This window comes from Haliotis asinina, chromosome 10, assembly GCF_037392515.1.
Source record: "Haliotis asinina isolate JCU_RB_2024 chromosome 10, JCU_Hal_asi_v2, whole genome shotgun sequence".
Taxonomy (NCBI): domain Eukaryota; kingdom Metazoa; phylum Mollusca; class Gastropoda; order Lepetellida; family Haliotidae; genus Haliotis; species Haliotis asinina.
Genome location: NC_090289.1, coordinates 17,716,009 through 17,731,700, shown reverse-complemented (window position 1 = coordinate 17,731,700; position 15,692 = coordinate 17,716,009). Strand labels below are relative to the sequence as shown.

Below are 15,692 nucleotides of genomic sequence, written 5' to 3'. Positions count from 1 at the left end.
TCGGCTGTTTGATAGTTATGTAACGATATCAGATAATCGACAGATCTAACGTTAAACTAGTCGGGAAGAATCGGCTGTTTGCTAGTTATGTAACCATATTAGATAATCGTCAGATCTAACGTTAAACTTCACGAATCACGAACTTCCGAAGATATATATGTATGGTGTGAATGAGTGAGTGAGTGAGTGAGTGAGTGAGTTAATATTTAATGTCACATAAGCAGTATCTCAGGCATATCGTAACGAAAACAATCTATACAATAGTAATGAAAACATTTGGAAGAGTAAAACCTGCCGACGGTGGACAGTAAAATACTAGAGTAGCACAGATATGAACAACTTAGTATGTAAAACTGAAACATTTTAATTGAAGTTGACAATACACTTGGAAGCATGTTCTATATATCGTGAATCTGAGAGTAGATCACCATACTAGGGACCAGAGAAACGTACAGTGCCTTTGCTACCTGCATCTACCCTAGTTGGTTTTACGTCATCATCTCAGATGTTAGTGACTGTAGACAAGTCTAGTCATAAAACAGAATGACAATATATACTGCGGTTGAAATATTAAAGTTAAAATGAAAGTTTGAATTTACTCTGAACGTTTTGGGATGCACAGTATGTATGGCAACTTCGTTGTAAACGCCTTTGGAAAATGTTTGTCATGTGGGATACTGGTGTAGTTTGAATAATCAATTGTTTTGACAGATCCGTTGCGTTTTTGTACGTTTTGTATCAAACACGTCCTGTAACTGTAATTGAATTTACATCCTGAACTACGAAGCCCACATTCTGTAACACGTTCCTATGATTGAACAAGTGATGTGAAATGGAGTTTCTACGAGAAAAATGAGAACTGTTTGTGGTTCTTGAAGCTGAGATCTTGTGGGACATTTAAAGGAAGCAATTTTTGTCTCAGAATGTCACATATGTTTAAAGCATCAATTCCCTTGTTCTCAGATATCGATTTCAAGAACACGTAACTGTTTACGGATTTAATAGAAGCATATATGGTTTAACCAAACGCTTAAAAATTACAAAAAAAATCATACTATCTACAGCTTGTGTACCCATTGTTCAGCAAACGAATCGGAGCCATTGGACTTATAGCATTGGATGTTTGTTCTTTGTGCAGCCCCATTGGTTGCTGAAGGACGAAAAGGTCTTCCGAAACACTGCTTTCATTAGGCCTTCTTCTTTCTTAGTGATTCCGGACGCAATGACGACACTAGGATGAAAGACTCAATACATTGGCGTTAGCAGTTCCCTGTTAACAAAGAACGCCAGCGTCGCTTAGTTATTTTTGTTCACCCATGCGGTATCGCTGTGCATCATAACACCAATTATTATCCAGAGACAATCCTATTAGGTGCACTGTATATTTAAGGCTATTACATAGCTTGAGCATTTTTCTAATATCCTTGTCTCTCGAGAGGGTACGTAACTCCCCAAAACTTTCAAAGTCAGTTTTGCTCAACCATACGTTTAAATTTAATTTCTGGCTAAATTTTCCTGCTGACGGGATCGTAAAAATCTACCTAAGGTCTATGCTCGTAGCAAAAGTAGTGTCCCCATGGTCCCTAGTATGGTGATTTACCTTCAGTTGTTGGTGATGTGTAGCCCTTATTTTATTTTGTGCAACTGGTGCTGGTAGTTTTAACTTTCCTTGCTAGTTTTTATTGTAACTATTCTAGTTGTCGTGCTGTCCTTATATACAGGATTCACATTATGTTCATTCCATTTCACTGTCAAACATGTTATCGTCACGATATGGCTGAAATATTGCCGATGTGACGTTAAATGTTCGCTCACTCACTCACTCTTATCTCCTAACTCTCATGCAACGGATGGAAACAACTGGAAACAGTTTTGTTGATGTCCAATCTGTTCCACTCCTATCCCTGTCAAACAAAATCTTTCAACACAAATTACATCATGTGTAAAAGGTGCTGTTTTCAGTTTGACCAATATTTCAACAGGTTTCATGCGGTATGTTTTACTTTTAAGGTTTTAGTTAAATTTAGTAGCAAGGAAAACAACTCAAGCTTGAGAGATTCCGGGATTAGGATTTGACTTTGTAATGGCTGGATAATGAATTATTATAACTTTAGTTGGGTGTTACAACCACAGCACTTCCGGACTGTATTGGCCTTTTATAACATGCTTTAACTCCTGATACAGTTTCGTCTAAAGTAACTTAATGTGTGAACACACCATCAAACACAGTTAGCAGGTACAGAATCCACTAGGGAATATAGTTCTTGAAACGTTTGCTAGAAACAGAAACTGGCTCAAGTAAATCAAAGATCGCGTGTTCCTTGCCTTGTAATTTGCAAAGTAAGGGAATTGATTCCTTAAATTTGAGTAAAATTCGCAGGCAAAAATAAGCGTCTCTAAATACCCCACATTTCAGGACCAACAATGTAATTTCCTTCAGTGACATCAGTTCAACTAGGCTGTTAGATTATAGGAACGTGTTGCAGAATGGGGACTTGGCAACTTTTTATGTAAATTCTATTAATTATGCCTGCCAACCACGACTCATTACACTGCTACTTGTAGGCCATGCAATCACGGGTGACTTCTCTATAATACCAACCTTCTTGAGTTATTCAAATATGATTAAAATATCGCGAGCAGTCTCCTATCACGTGGAATTACTATTCTATATCTTTATGGATTTCAGCAACACAAATGACAAAAGAGCCAAAAGAGACGACGAACTTGAATAATGTCCATGGGCCATTTGTCCCTTAAACGAGACTACCATCTGTATACGAGCCTACAATCGTGGATTTCTGACTGCCTAAGGCAAGGCAACTCGGCACTCTTAGTGCCTAAGACGACCTCCTTTTGAGATAAGACATTCATGCAAGAAGAAGTCATTCTGAGAACGGGAGGCCCTCGTGGCTGCTGATTTGGGTTGAACTGATTCGTTACAAACTAAAAGTGCTTTATGGTTCAACTTCGTTATTATACAAGATCACTAATAATAATAAAGAAGTTGAACCATAAAGCACTTTTTGTTTGATTCCTCCAACTTCTAAATGCCTTTGAAACAACTGATTCGTTACGGTTAGGTGTTTAAGGTCTGATCTCCATCGTATAATCTATTAATCAGTTACAAGGTTTCAAAGCATGTGTATATGAGTCCGTATGATACATATTTACATTTCTTATTAATATGTTTTTCTGTTATTGAAGTATTTACCTTGATATCTTACAACAGATATCAGATGAAGTGTTCCGTAAAGATGATATTTACGAAATGTCCATTCAGTGCGGACACCTCCCATACCATATATGTTCAGTTACATGGGTCTGTACAATGAGTATTCTGTTACCACTGACATTTTTACATTTGGCTCAGTCCCATTGGAACTGAAAATATAAATAATGTACAAAGCGACAGAAGCAGTACTTAGCTACTATACTTATTGGACGTGCATTTCTATGAACTGCACTGATAAAACATCTGATAATATCCCACCCTTTCTTCTCTTGGACATTCTAAGCGGTACAGTAATAACAATGCCACTTAGACACACGTTTCTCCCACGCCCTTCAAACACTTTGGCAGTTTCAGAAAGCCTTTTTCCAGTTGGTATCATATTACTCCGACTGTTGTTTCTCCTCCAGTTATTTTGATTAAATTATGCTGTATGTGATCAGCCGAAGCCACACAAAATCCTGATGCGGTGGAAGTGAATTCATGATTGTTCTTTTGACTTTGAGTTATTCAGTTACAGACGTTACCATGGTAACCTACCCTGTTTACATGGCCCGATTTGCACACCCATGTAAATTGTGCATATGTGCAAATAAATAGCGGCAGGAGTATTTTATAAAGCCCCATTCACATGCACAAAATTTACTCATGTAAGTAAATTTACTCATGTTTAAATATACTTATGTGTGTAATAGTAAATTTACTTTGCGTTCACATGGAATTTATGTAGAGTGAGTAAACTTAAAAGGGCAAACAATAAATTATCAGTTTGTCTCATTTGTCCTCTGAACTTCAACGGAGAAAGATGTTCTCTTATCGCTGGCGCTTTAGAAGACAAACACAGTATCAGATATATACTGCTCTTGCAATAGGTCTGTCACAGGATAGAGCTCTCTGGAAGAAAGAAAGACAGTCTGTTTGGTGGAACGACATGAATAAATCGAAAGACAGGTACGATAATTTTCGAATGAACAAAGGAGCTTTTGATCTTATCTGCACAAAACTGCAGGATTGCTTAAAAGCCAGTGACGAAGCTGTTCGCCATTCTTTGGATGTACGAAAGAAAGTTGGAATCGCAATATACTGGATGGCTTCAACATCAGAATATAGAACTGTGGGAAATCTGTTTGGCGTTGGCAAGTCTACTGTTTGTAAATGCATTCATGAAGTTTGTCAGACCATATGCGATATTTTGTTGCCGGAATATGTAATATTTTCCCTAAATGAAGATTTGAAGGACGTGATACGAGGATTTGAGCACAAATGGTGTTTTCCAAACTGCAGGGGCCATAGATGGATGTCACATTCCTATCATGGCACCGCGGGAATCTCATGGGGATTATCTGAACCGTAAGGACTGGTACTCCCTCATTCTTCAGGCCGTCTGTGATGACAAATACGTCTTCAGAGACATTAAGATTGGATGGCCTGGGCGAGTTCATGATGCCAGGGTGTTTTCTAATTCTGAAATCTTTCAAAAAGGTGAGGAGTCGAGACTTTTTCCAAAGTGGTTTAAAAAAAAGTGTCCCTATCAGACAAGGATGTGCAGCTGCCAGTCGTCATTCTTGGAGATCCAGCTTACCCACTCAGATCCTGGCTTTTGAAACCGTTTCCTAATCGTGGAGCATTATCCAGCAGTCAAAAGGTTTTCAATTCTCGCTTGAGTAGTGCCAGAATGACAATAGAAAACTCTTTTGGGAGACTGAAAGGGCGTTGCAGATGCTTGCAGAAACGTTTGGATGTGGGTGTAGAGTTTTCCTGCACTGTAATAGCTGCGTGTGTTGTGTTTCACAACATATGTGAGATTCACAATCAACGCTTTGACGATATCTGGCATGTGGAAGAACCCTTGCAGGGAGATATGAAAGATGATGGGCAAGAAGACGCTGCAGATCAGCCAGGCAAAGTCACTCGTGACAGTGTCATGCAGGCATTCGCGGAGTTGTCCTGTAATCCGTGAATAATGCCTTGAACTGGACGTTTTCTGTTATAAATGGTTATCCAATTTGGAGTGTTTATATTTTATTTGAATGTTGGCTATATAGCATGGGAGTCTATCTCCTGATTTAGTTTCAGGAGTGTTTCTGCAGTGATAATGACATGTCTTACATCACTCATATTACAATGTATTGCTGTATGAAAGTAAAATAAATCATTGAAATTCAATGTTCTGGGGTTTTTTTTGCAGCGAGATCAAGTATATTCATCTTTCACAATGTGATAAAAAAAAATTGAAACCTGTCAGAGTAGAATGTGTTGTAGGTAAAACTCCACAGACAGTTATGGCAGATGGGACGCCAATATTGGTATGGGGTGTAGTTGGTACACAAGGATCAGGAGTGACATGAACTCAGTTTGCAACTGCCATTGCATCCTAAACGTGTGTAACAATCATTTATAACAGTACTTATGACAACTTTCCTTTAGCAGGTCTATTTAAGTGGTAATTTTGGTATTTAGTCGAAACATGTATGCAAAAGGTCATGCCTATCTATACACACTGATTATGTTTTTCTTGAAACAAATGTAAGAACAAGGTACAACCCATATGAAACATTTATTCATATGACTGTATGATGTAAACAAGCTCAATTCAAACAAAAATACAAAACTTTTCATGTCTGTTCTTTGTACTTTGTTCTCTAGCACAGTGACATGAAGAAGCATTATATAAAATATAAAGGATATGTGACCAGTTGAAGGGTACAAACTAAACTATTCTAAATGTATTTTCACGAAAGCATTCAACAATAAGTAAGAAACAATAAACATTTCAGAAATTTTCAGAAATTCACGTTCAAAGTCTTTGCCGTTGTTTACATGTTGTAAAACGAAGATCCATAAGAATCGTAGGATACATCGCTGTCTGCTCCAGAGTTACATGGTGCTGTATCAGTGTGCTGCCTTGAAGTGCGTTGCCCCATCCATGATGCATTTATGTTACCTCCAGCACCAGGTCTGTTCTGTCCCACAGACCCAAGAATCATTTGCATCATACTGAACTGATGCTGGCGTTCCTCACGGCGCTGTCTTTCCTCTGACTCCATTTTCAGCTTTTCCATTTCAATGCGTTTTATTTCTACTTCGACTTTCTTCCTTTCTAATTCGACATATTTGTCTTCTACCTTTTCATTCGATTTTGACATTTCGTTAAATGCAGTTGACAAAGCAGTTTTCAGCTTAGTTTTTCTGGCCTTCTTTGCCTTTGAAGAGCCCATTTCCTGGATTCCAGATGCCGCAACACCCAAAGTGTTATCTCCTACTCCCTTTCCTTGGTCTTTGCTTCTGGACATCACTCCTTTATCTAGGTTCGACAGTGGGTCCACATCAGGATCCGGCTCTACATCCTCTGAAAGATGGACGTCATTGCTCTCATAGGGACTTCCTCCACTAGTGTACTACATTGTGAAACTCGTATCTTCAGTACTTCCATACTCCAGGTCATTATCATCAGTGTCACCATCATTATCGCTGCCCTCGTCTTCATTGCCAACATCTTGCACTCTTTTTCTTGATAACGATTCAATGACTTTCACAGGGGAAGACGCAGGACGGTTGCCAAATATTTCTTGCATCTTGTCAAAGAATTTACTGGTAGAGCGACCAGATCCACATTTGTTCATTTTTGCTTTACAGCTGCTATAAGATCGTTTAAGCGTGTGCATTTTAGTTTTACACTGTTCGGCAGACTTTTCAAAGCCACAATCTTCTAATGCCGCAGACACACTTTTATAGATACTACTGTTATTCTTGTGGGGATCATCCAAGTTTTCTTCCACATGTAGTTCTTGCCATGCACTAAACAAAGCCAGTGTTTCTGCATCAGTCCAGGACTGACCTCTTCGTTTTGCATTGTTTGACTGCTTAGGTATCTTGATCTCATCAGATAAAAAACTAAATGACTTCTGAGACAGAAAGAAGGGTCAGGTGCAGACGTCTGAGCTAAATATGGTAATGATGACATCCTGTCTAGAACAGCATCCGGTAAACTGTTATGTCATCAAACCAGTTTGCATATGTGTATATTTTGCTATGCGTTCACATGACACAATTTACTCGCAGTGCAAATTTGCATATATGTAAATATACTTTTGCACCTGGTCCTGACCACATGTAAATTTGCTCCTGGTGTATATTTACATACATGAGTAAATGCGTTCACATGACACATTTACACACGTGTGTAAAGTTTGCTCATGTGTGTATTTATACATACGGGTGCAAACAGGTGCATGTGAACGGGGTCCATGATGTAAACGCAATTGCACACCTAAGTAAATCTGCATATGGAGTAAATGTGCACTTGGTTTGGGCAGTATTTTTCCATATATTTATATTTACTCACCATGCAAATTTGTCAATATAAACGCATAACAAATTTAATCACACGTGTAAATTTTTATCTGGTGACCAACATTTCATGGGCTTTTTGTCTGTGTATACACCTAAAACATTCCATAATGCATGTATCCATTTTTAGTCCAAGGCACCTGGTACAGTATGGACAGTGTACTTTTCATTGCACACTAGCTTGTCTAAAACCACACACGTGCTGAAAATGCCGGGTAGACGAAGAGGTTTAGCGTGGTCTGATGAGGAATCAATGTATTTGGTTAATTTATGGAAGGAAAATTACATTCAATGTCAAGTGGATGATCCTAAGATAAGCTATGCCGGCATTTATAAGAATATTTCTGAAAACACGATAACAGGTGTTTATGAGAAGACATCGGACCTGTGCAAAGTGAAAATGCACACACTTAGGCGTACCTACAGATTCACTAAAGGAAAACTGAAAAAGAGTGGAACAGGACAGCAATTACATTCAAATACTTCGCTGAAGATGAAGACAGCTAAACGTATGCTGATTTTAAAGAAAAGTGGTATTGAAGTGGGACTTGGCTCAGTAATGACTAGTTTTTATTCTGCAAGTGAGAGAACAAACAACAAATATTTTGTATTGATATTGAGCGGCAGAAACTTCAGACTGAAAGCAAACGATTAGATGTTGAGAAATACCGCATTGAAAGCGAAAAAAGACGGAGAAAGGAAGAAAGACAACATCAGCTGGACATGATGAAATTGACACTGGGCATGGTTGGACAGGACCAAGGAAATCAAGGACGCTAATCCAACAGCCACAACTTCCCAGTATCTGATGTATCACTCAAGTGGTCAGTGGTCAGTCGACGAGGAGTCAAGCCTTGATTCAAACAGATCTTTTTGCAAAAGTTTGAAATTTTCATTTTCATATCGGTGGTTTAGTTTGTCTTAAGTTCACTTTGGCAACCGTCGGTGGCACCACCACAGCTGGGAAAGCCCCGGATGTTTTGATGTCCATGAATAACTTTGTGGGTGAGGTATTTGTGGGTTAAAGTATCTGTAATAGCGTCAAAAACGTTGTGTACACACTTCCATATGGTTGATCTGCTGACACCGAATAGGTTTGCAACTGCTTTGTATTCGACACATGAGGCTCACCAGCAAATTGCAGTTGCAACCTGTTTCTCGACGCTTACTGGCTCATGAACACAATTTCCAGCAGGTTTCAAAGTTTCATTAAGTTCGGAACAGACAAAGTCAATGGTAGTTTTGGACATTCTGAAATTGTTTTTCCAATCGGCATTGGAAAATGTTGTCATGACAACTCGGTCTCAGCAGTCAGTGGATCTCTCTTTAAGCCAACAGGTCCTTTAGTTTGCCACACGAAAGACCAACACTCAGGGAAAGTGTATAATACTGAGAAGTGTAAAAAAGACGTCTGTCCATCAGAAAGGTAATTGCACAAACCTAGGGTGACTTTAATTGTCATGTGAACGTTTAGCAAATATACTCCCAGGTGCAAATTTACTCCAGTGTGCAAGTTTTGCATATATGTAAATTTACTCACATGTGGAAATCAGTGCATGTGAAAACGGTATTATACACTGTTGCATTGCGCACGGTATTATAGTTGCGTCTTTCCTGGTGCTTATAAAAACCGACTGAGTAAGTATTCATGAAAAAAATAAAAACTTGAATTCTCTTGCCACTGTATGACTAGAATGTTTAAAAAAGCACAGTAAGTGTATTTAAAAAAAGTCACAATAATATTGAGACAATGCAGTATTTGAGTTTCGAAAGACTTAATAACACGTGCGCACATTTGTTTGAACGGGTGAGGTAATCATTTACCGTTTGGACACAACACAACTTGATCGAGATGCCAACTGGAAATACGTCATTGTCCACAGAACAGCTGTGTCGTGGATATGAGCTACAATAATAATCGAACTTTCTGTAAATAAGAAACTGATCAGTGTTATTCCTGTCCGCCACTCGCAACTTGAACGGAAGTATTTTACAGGTAAACGCGATTTCCTAAGACTTCACAGGTGATAATTCGAATCTAGTCTTTACATTTCATTTAGAGGTAATACACTTAAGGAAGAAAGTTTTTTTATGGATGCCAGCTTCTTTGTTATGAGGAACATAACGTTTCAGAGTATATAAACTTACTCCTTCAACAGGTGAATGGCAACATTTTTTGTTCATCTGGAAACGCTGGATAGAAGGTACTAACAAATGCCAATCTTTTGAGACAGGAATTTATATTGTGCAGACGGGGGTAATCCAGACTATCATTTCAGTTGACTGAAGACCTCGTGGCTTTCTCTCCTGATCGTAACAGTATTGTGAGATGCCCACTATATGTAGGTTCATCAGACGGGGCATTTCGCTCGATTAAAGACGCTGTTTTGTCTTAGTAGGTGCAAGCTGCCTGATTGTCACGTCCAATAAAATGTCCCCGGTTTTCATTTTCCCACCTTCGGCCTGACCTTCTGAGATAACGGCCGGCATGAATGGGCTAATGGCCTCTAATGGTCATATTAATACAGACCGTTAGCCTACTCAGCTGCGTAATCGGGGAGATTTCTGTTACTGAATTAATGAAGATATCGATATCAATAATACAGGTTCTGAACACGGAGGCTTGGCAGAAATTATGCAGACTGCAGACAGATGGGATTAGTTGGGTACCGCCAATTAATTGTGTTCATTGTTTTATGTTCATATTGTTCAACAATAATAAACAACTTCGTATTTCAAATTGTTGTTTTCTGCTTCGTTTATAATTTTGATATACCATTTAATCTTAAACTCTTAAAAGACATTTCAGTAGTGTTTTATAATGAAGTTACTATAATGACTCTATTCAGCTGCATACTCACTGTGACCTAAAATTTTACCCCTGGGCAAATGACTAGTATCGAGTGATAGGGTACATTAGTATAAAGTGATCGAGTACATTAGCAAACACCGGTAAATATTGTTGTTAGTAGAAACTCCAAAAGTGTTCAACATAAATAAAGAGTATAGTCACAAAATTATGAAGATAAATGGCAGATGACAGAGAAAGTTGTTGATCTGAAACAACGAACGGGTCTTCAAAGCAAGTAAGAGCCCCACATGATACCTGAATCTGATACTGAGGGGTGGGGGGATGGGAGTAGTCAATCTCGAGAACCTTTGATCACTTCGTGGTTACTTTTAGTGCACTTGAATATTCATCACGGGACGATTTATAGTGGTCCACATCAACAAAATCCAAATTCTGTTGACTATAAGTGTAAAATAAATTTATATCAATAAACAGAACATGCAATCTACGGATGTTACTCATATGTTTGAGGCAGTGGCATCAACTCGGCCGGTTAATACTACGTGTTGTGGCATCTGTACAACATGATATTGAGTGTATTGGGATGTACGTTGTTCTGACCAATATATTTCCACATCAAACACAGAACTTTGAAGATCTAGTTAAGCATTTTATGGGCTTGTATTAATGGGTCAACAATAGCAAAAGGGTACGAGGAAGGGTCGATGTTATATGAGCAATAATAACCAATAAGTGGACGAATGTCAAAGGCACAAGATAGTCATGGAGCAGGTTGATGGGTCAATGTTAGATGACCCAAGGTAGTCACGGAGGAAGTTGATGGATTAATGTTATATGACCCACGATAGCTACGGAGGAGGTTGATGGGTTAATGTTATGTGGCCCATGGCAGCCACGGAGCAGATTGATGGATTAATGTTATATGACCCAAGGTAGTCACGGTGTTGATTGGTGGGTTAGTGTTATATGACCCAAGTTGACCATGGAGCAGGTGGTGAGTTAAAGTTATATGATCCACAGTAACAACAGAGATAGGATGGATATGGTTATATTGGGTTACCATAGAACAGATGGATAGGCTGCTGGTGTTAGATAGATGGAATGATGGTAAATGTAGCATTGTGCTGGTGGAACTTCATGACGGGACTTTTGATGCTCTGAATTCTGCGTGAGGAGTGCAATGAGAACTTGGATGATTGGCAGGGAAAGGAAGAACATGTGGGATATATTCGTAAAAGGCAGTGACTAATGACGGATACAAGAAGTTACTGAATGTGTTATACATTATACCAAATTTGTGAAAGGTAACATTCGTGAGGTGATCACACATCATACTGACAAAAGTGTGTTTACCAAACCACGTGGGTGAGGTTCACAATTAGCCAGAGTATTACTGACATTGTTTTCTTTCATGATGCTAAACGCAATGACCCTGTCCATCCTCATCAGCCACTGTACCCATTGACATCATCAATGTGGACTAATAAGAATCTCTGCAGGGTCGTATTTGGAGCAGTCACTCATGTACGGACATAACCTTTTGAATAGTTTCAGCTACATTTTTAAAGTCTCCAAGGTAGCGGGATTAACTTCGACAGTAATTGCGACCATGCACAGTGGGCATATTGAACGTGGGTTATATTGGCACAATCCTTTATTGATGGCATGTCCTATAACCTGAGCCAAATGTTCCTGTTTTGACATGCTGGAACACCAAGGAGACCACTGCGCATTGACCCCTGGAGCACGTTATTAACATCATGTAGTAAGCTGGTGTTTTACGACATCCGGTTTTAACTGTATTCTGTAATATGAAGTGTCTCAGATTTATAAATAGTCGCTTGTTTCAGTTTTAGTATGATGAAATATCACAGTAATGGTAAATCAATAAGTGGCTTGATATCACATTTAGAATACTATCGAAGCGAACTATAGCTGCCCTGATAAATAATGAAAGATTGTGAACAGCTTGTTCTCGCTGTAGTAAGTTATAGAAGGAAAGGGAGCAATCAGTCTGGAAATCATGTCGAGAAAACAGATGAAAATAGTGATTATTGCTATGCTATTTAAAGAGAAAATACTTTGAACCATTTATCGGGCATGACAGAAAAAAGATTCACAACAACTGTCATAACATTGTTATGGTAGCGAAAATCGGCGATGACAATCCTGCTGCTTTCTCGTTTCAGACAACAGTATTGTGATCATGCTGCTCCTCGCAAGCCTAAACAGCTGCTGCAACCCTTGGATTTACCTGGCCTTTAGCGGGAACCTCATCAAATATCTGTCTCCATGTTACAAATCAAACTGTATGTCTGATCAAAGAAATCACACATATACCAATTCCAACACTGACAATAGCCTCAAAAACAGATCCACTATCGAACTAGAGAAAATGGGCACAAGGGAGAAATTCAAACGCATGGGCTCTTTGACATCGCTCTTAACATCGCGGATCTCACGGAAAGAAACCATCGTTACAACGACGTTTAAAAGGCCGCAAACCCCAGTACAAGATGAGAGTCCTAAATCTCCCCACGTGACCAAACGTGCACGTGTACATGAAAGGCCAGCCAATGAAATTGTTGAAGCTCAAATGAAGTGGGACAGGAATATGGGCGTGGAATGTACAAGGTCCCCGGTCCTTGTGTTAGCGAACGAACTGCCGAATGGCTCCCCACTATCTGAAGATGACACGATTGACACTTTGGGGACATCATTCTAGATAGTGTGATGTTCTGGAATTATTTACTGATGGCTATAAAATACAACTATACACAGTGTGGAATATGAGACTTTGGAATATGTATTTTAGATAATGACTTATTCAGACTGATGCAAATGGAGCCGTTCTTCATTTGCAAGTGCTCGTTGCCAGTAATGAACATGACAGATGCGTCAAAACGTACATAATATCATTGAACATTTCCATGAAAAATAGTTACTCACAACAAGAAGGCGTCTTGGAGTAAAGGACAATGAGACAATGGACAATGAGAACATAGTGCCACTTATATCTTTTGTCTACGACTCTGTTGACAAGGGAGTAGAAGTATAGAGGTATTTGCTCAATACGGTGATACATTACTCACAAAATTATAATTTCTTATCTTCTTACTCCCTCACCAGCTGGTTATGTGTTTTATGTTGTGAGTCAAGACTACATTTTGTTATTGTACTGTACTTTTGTCTTATCCATTTTAAACTGATTAAAGGCGATACATTCGACTGCAGCTAACTTAATACATGTATCATCCTTTTGATATGTCTTTAAAAGGATGTACTTGAGTAAAATATGTCCTTACCGACGCAAAAAACATCTTCCTATATAACCATATGGTGGATTACACATGCCGCAGGGCGTAATAACAGTATCTGGTTGCCATTGATGTTCCAATCTCGCAATTTATTTTCTGAAAAGGAACATGTCTATCGACTTGGCCAATCGTGGGGCAGCAGACTGATGCAACAACTACATGTGTGTGCTTATCATGTATTTTTGTATCGTTTGAAAAGTTTTCTCATCATCATGAATGGTACGGCTTTATACACTAAAATACTATTAACAAGACATGTTCCTGACGATCTTTCTCGGACAGGAATACGCAACCAATTACCAAGGAATGTCCCTGAGCAACTGTCAGTAAGAAATATTCCCTCGTTATACATTACAAGCTTGGACATTGATTAAGTAATGTAGCTTTGTGGATGGTGCCAACGCTCACCCTCTGGCATTACTGTCCCGTATGGTGAACATGTTCCATCATTACACCATGAGCATGTTTGAAATTTGTCACATGTAAAATGGTTTAGCCAACATAGAATCAACTTCTTTTTCAATGAAATCAACAATAAACTGTTATTTTCTTTCCACGGATATCTCTTTAATTTATTTCCAATATCGACAATTATTGATTTATGTAACACATTGCAAAGACAACTTTGCAAGCGTAAAACTATAGTTTTTGATGTATTTTTTCTTTATCAGTGCTGTCCCATTACAGAATAAAAGATCATATATCTAAAGTACAGCTATGAAAGGAATTTTTTATTCTACTATAAAAATCCTTTTTTTATCATACACCTTCTCTACGCCTTTCTTTTCTAGTATTAATATACTTACTGCTAATTATTAAATAGGAAATGTTGTTTCACACTAACTGAACACCTATAAACCTGAAATTTGGTTATTTCGTGTACAAGTTGATAAAAGAATGCTTATCGATTTCAGTAAAAGTGTGTCTATTTTTGCCAGAGCTAAGTACTTTCCAAGCAATCTGTAGAACATGTAATTGTATCTAACCTGAAATCGATATTTCAGAAATATCTGTAGATAAATTCTGTTTTTCACCGACCACTGGGTGACTTGAAATATTCTCGGGTAAATTCCCAAAGTTTACAATGGATTTTAAACAAATAATGTGAAAAAGGCTTGGAAAACAGTTATTTAATTATAAACAGAGTTCAAACCAAAACTGTTACCCCAAGAGATCATAGATATTTTTTCCTAAACTGCATTAGCGACAGTGGCCTGACGTAGGAGGTAACTAATAGCTACACTGTGGCAAAGTGCCATATAAAGCGATAACGTGTTAAAAAGGAATCTCATAAAAGTGTGCCACCTTTCCTTGAACCTGGTCCACAAATGGGCTTCTTTTACGTTAGTTAAATAGACTTGGCAAGGTTACGTAAGTGAAGGAAATAAGAGGCTTTCACTCCAATTTGCCAACAGGTATGTACGTTGGTCTGGAACGTATGAGCTGCCTTCCCCAACATTGGGATCTCTTTTTATCATTTTTTTATACAAAATGTCAAACGCCTAAGGAAACAAACCGCATGCATTTTAGTTGTATGTGGGTTGGACATTTAAAAAATAAGATAAAAAACACACTTGGGAATACGTTTGATTGTCCTTTTTTAAAGAAAAACGTATCGCCACACACGTCGTGACTTACTCCCACATAAATGCGTTCAGTTCGATAGTAACAGATGAATTTACATGGTGTCTCGAGTTGTTTTCGAAATTACATGACACATATATTTACTTTTACGTTACCAAGCACATTGTACGTATTTGTACAAATAATTAATGTAACGAAATGTGTTAGAAGGATTTCTGGGATGCAACCTAAAAAGGATCGGACAATGCGGATTTATTTCCATAGAAAGAATAAGTCTCCAGGACCAATGAGAATAAATTAAAAGGAGTCAAATATATATCAAGGAAATATCGGACAAGTCTCTGATGCCTCTGAAATTAAGATTTGTTTCTGTGTTCCTTTTGGAGTTGTTTAGATT

The 15,692-nt window shown here is 38.4% G+C and overlaps 1 protein-coding gene across 1 annotated transcript in view; it reads left to right on the top strand.

The window, feature by feature from the left end:
* Window positions 1–14,210, top strand: part of LOC137298288 (cephalotocin receptor 2-like) — a 42,765-nt gene extending 28,555 nt beyond the window's left edge. The window contains exon 3 of the mRNA XM_067830482.1: window positions 12,584–14,210. Coding sequence (XP_067686583.1) covers window positions 12,584–13,119 — 536 coding nt within the window. The 3' untranslated portion in view covers window positions 13,120–14,210. The remainder of the gene's footprint in view (window positions 1–12,583) is intronic.
* Window positions 14,211–15,692: the final 1,482 nt, after the last annotated feature.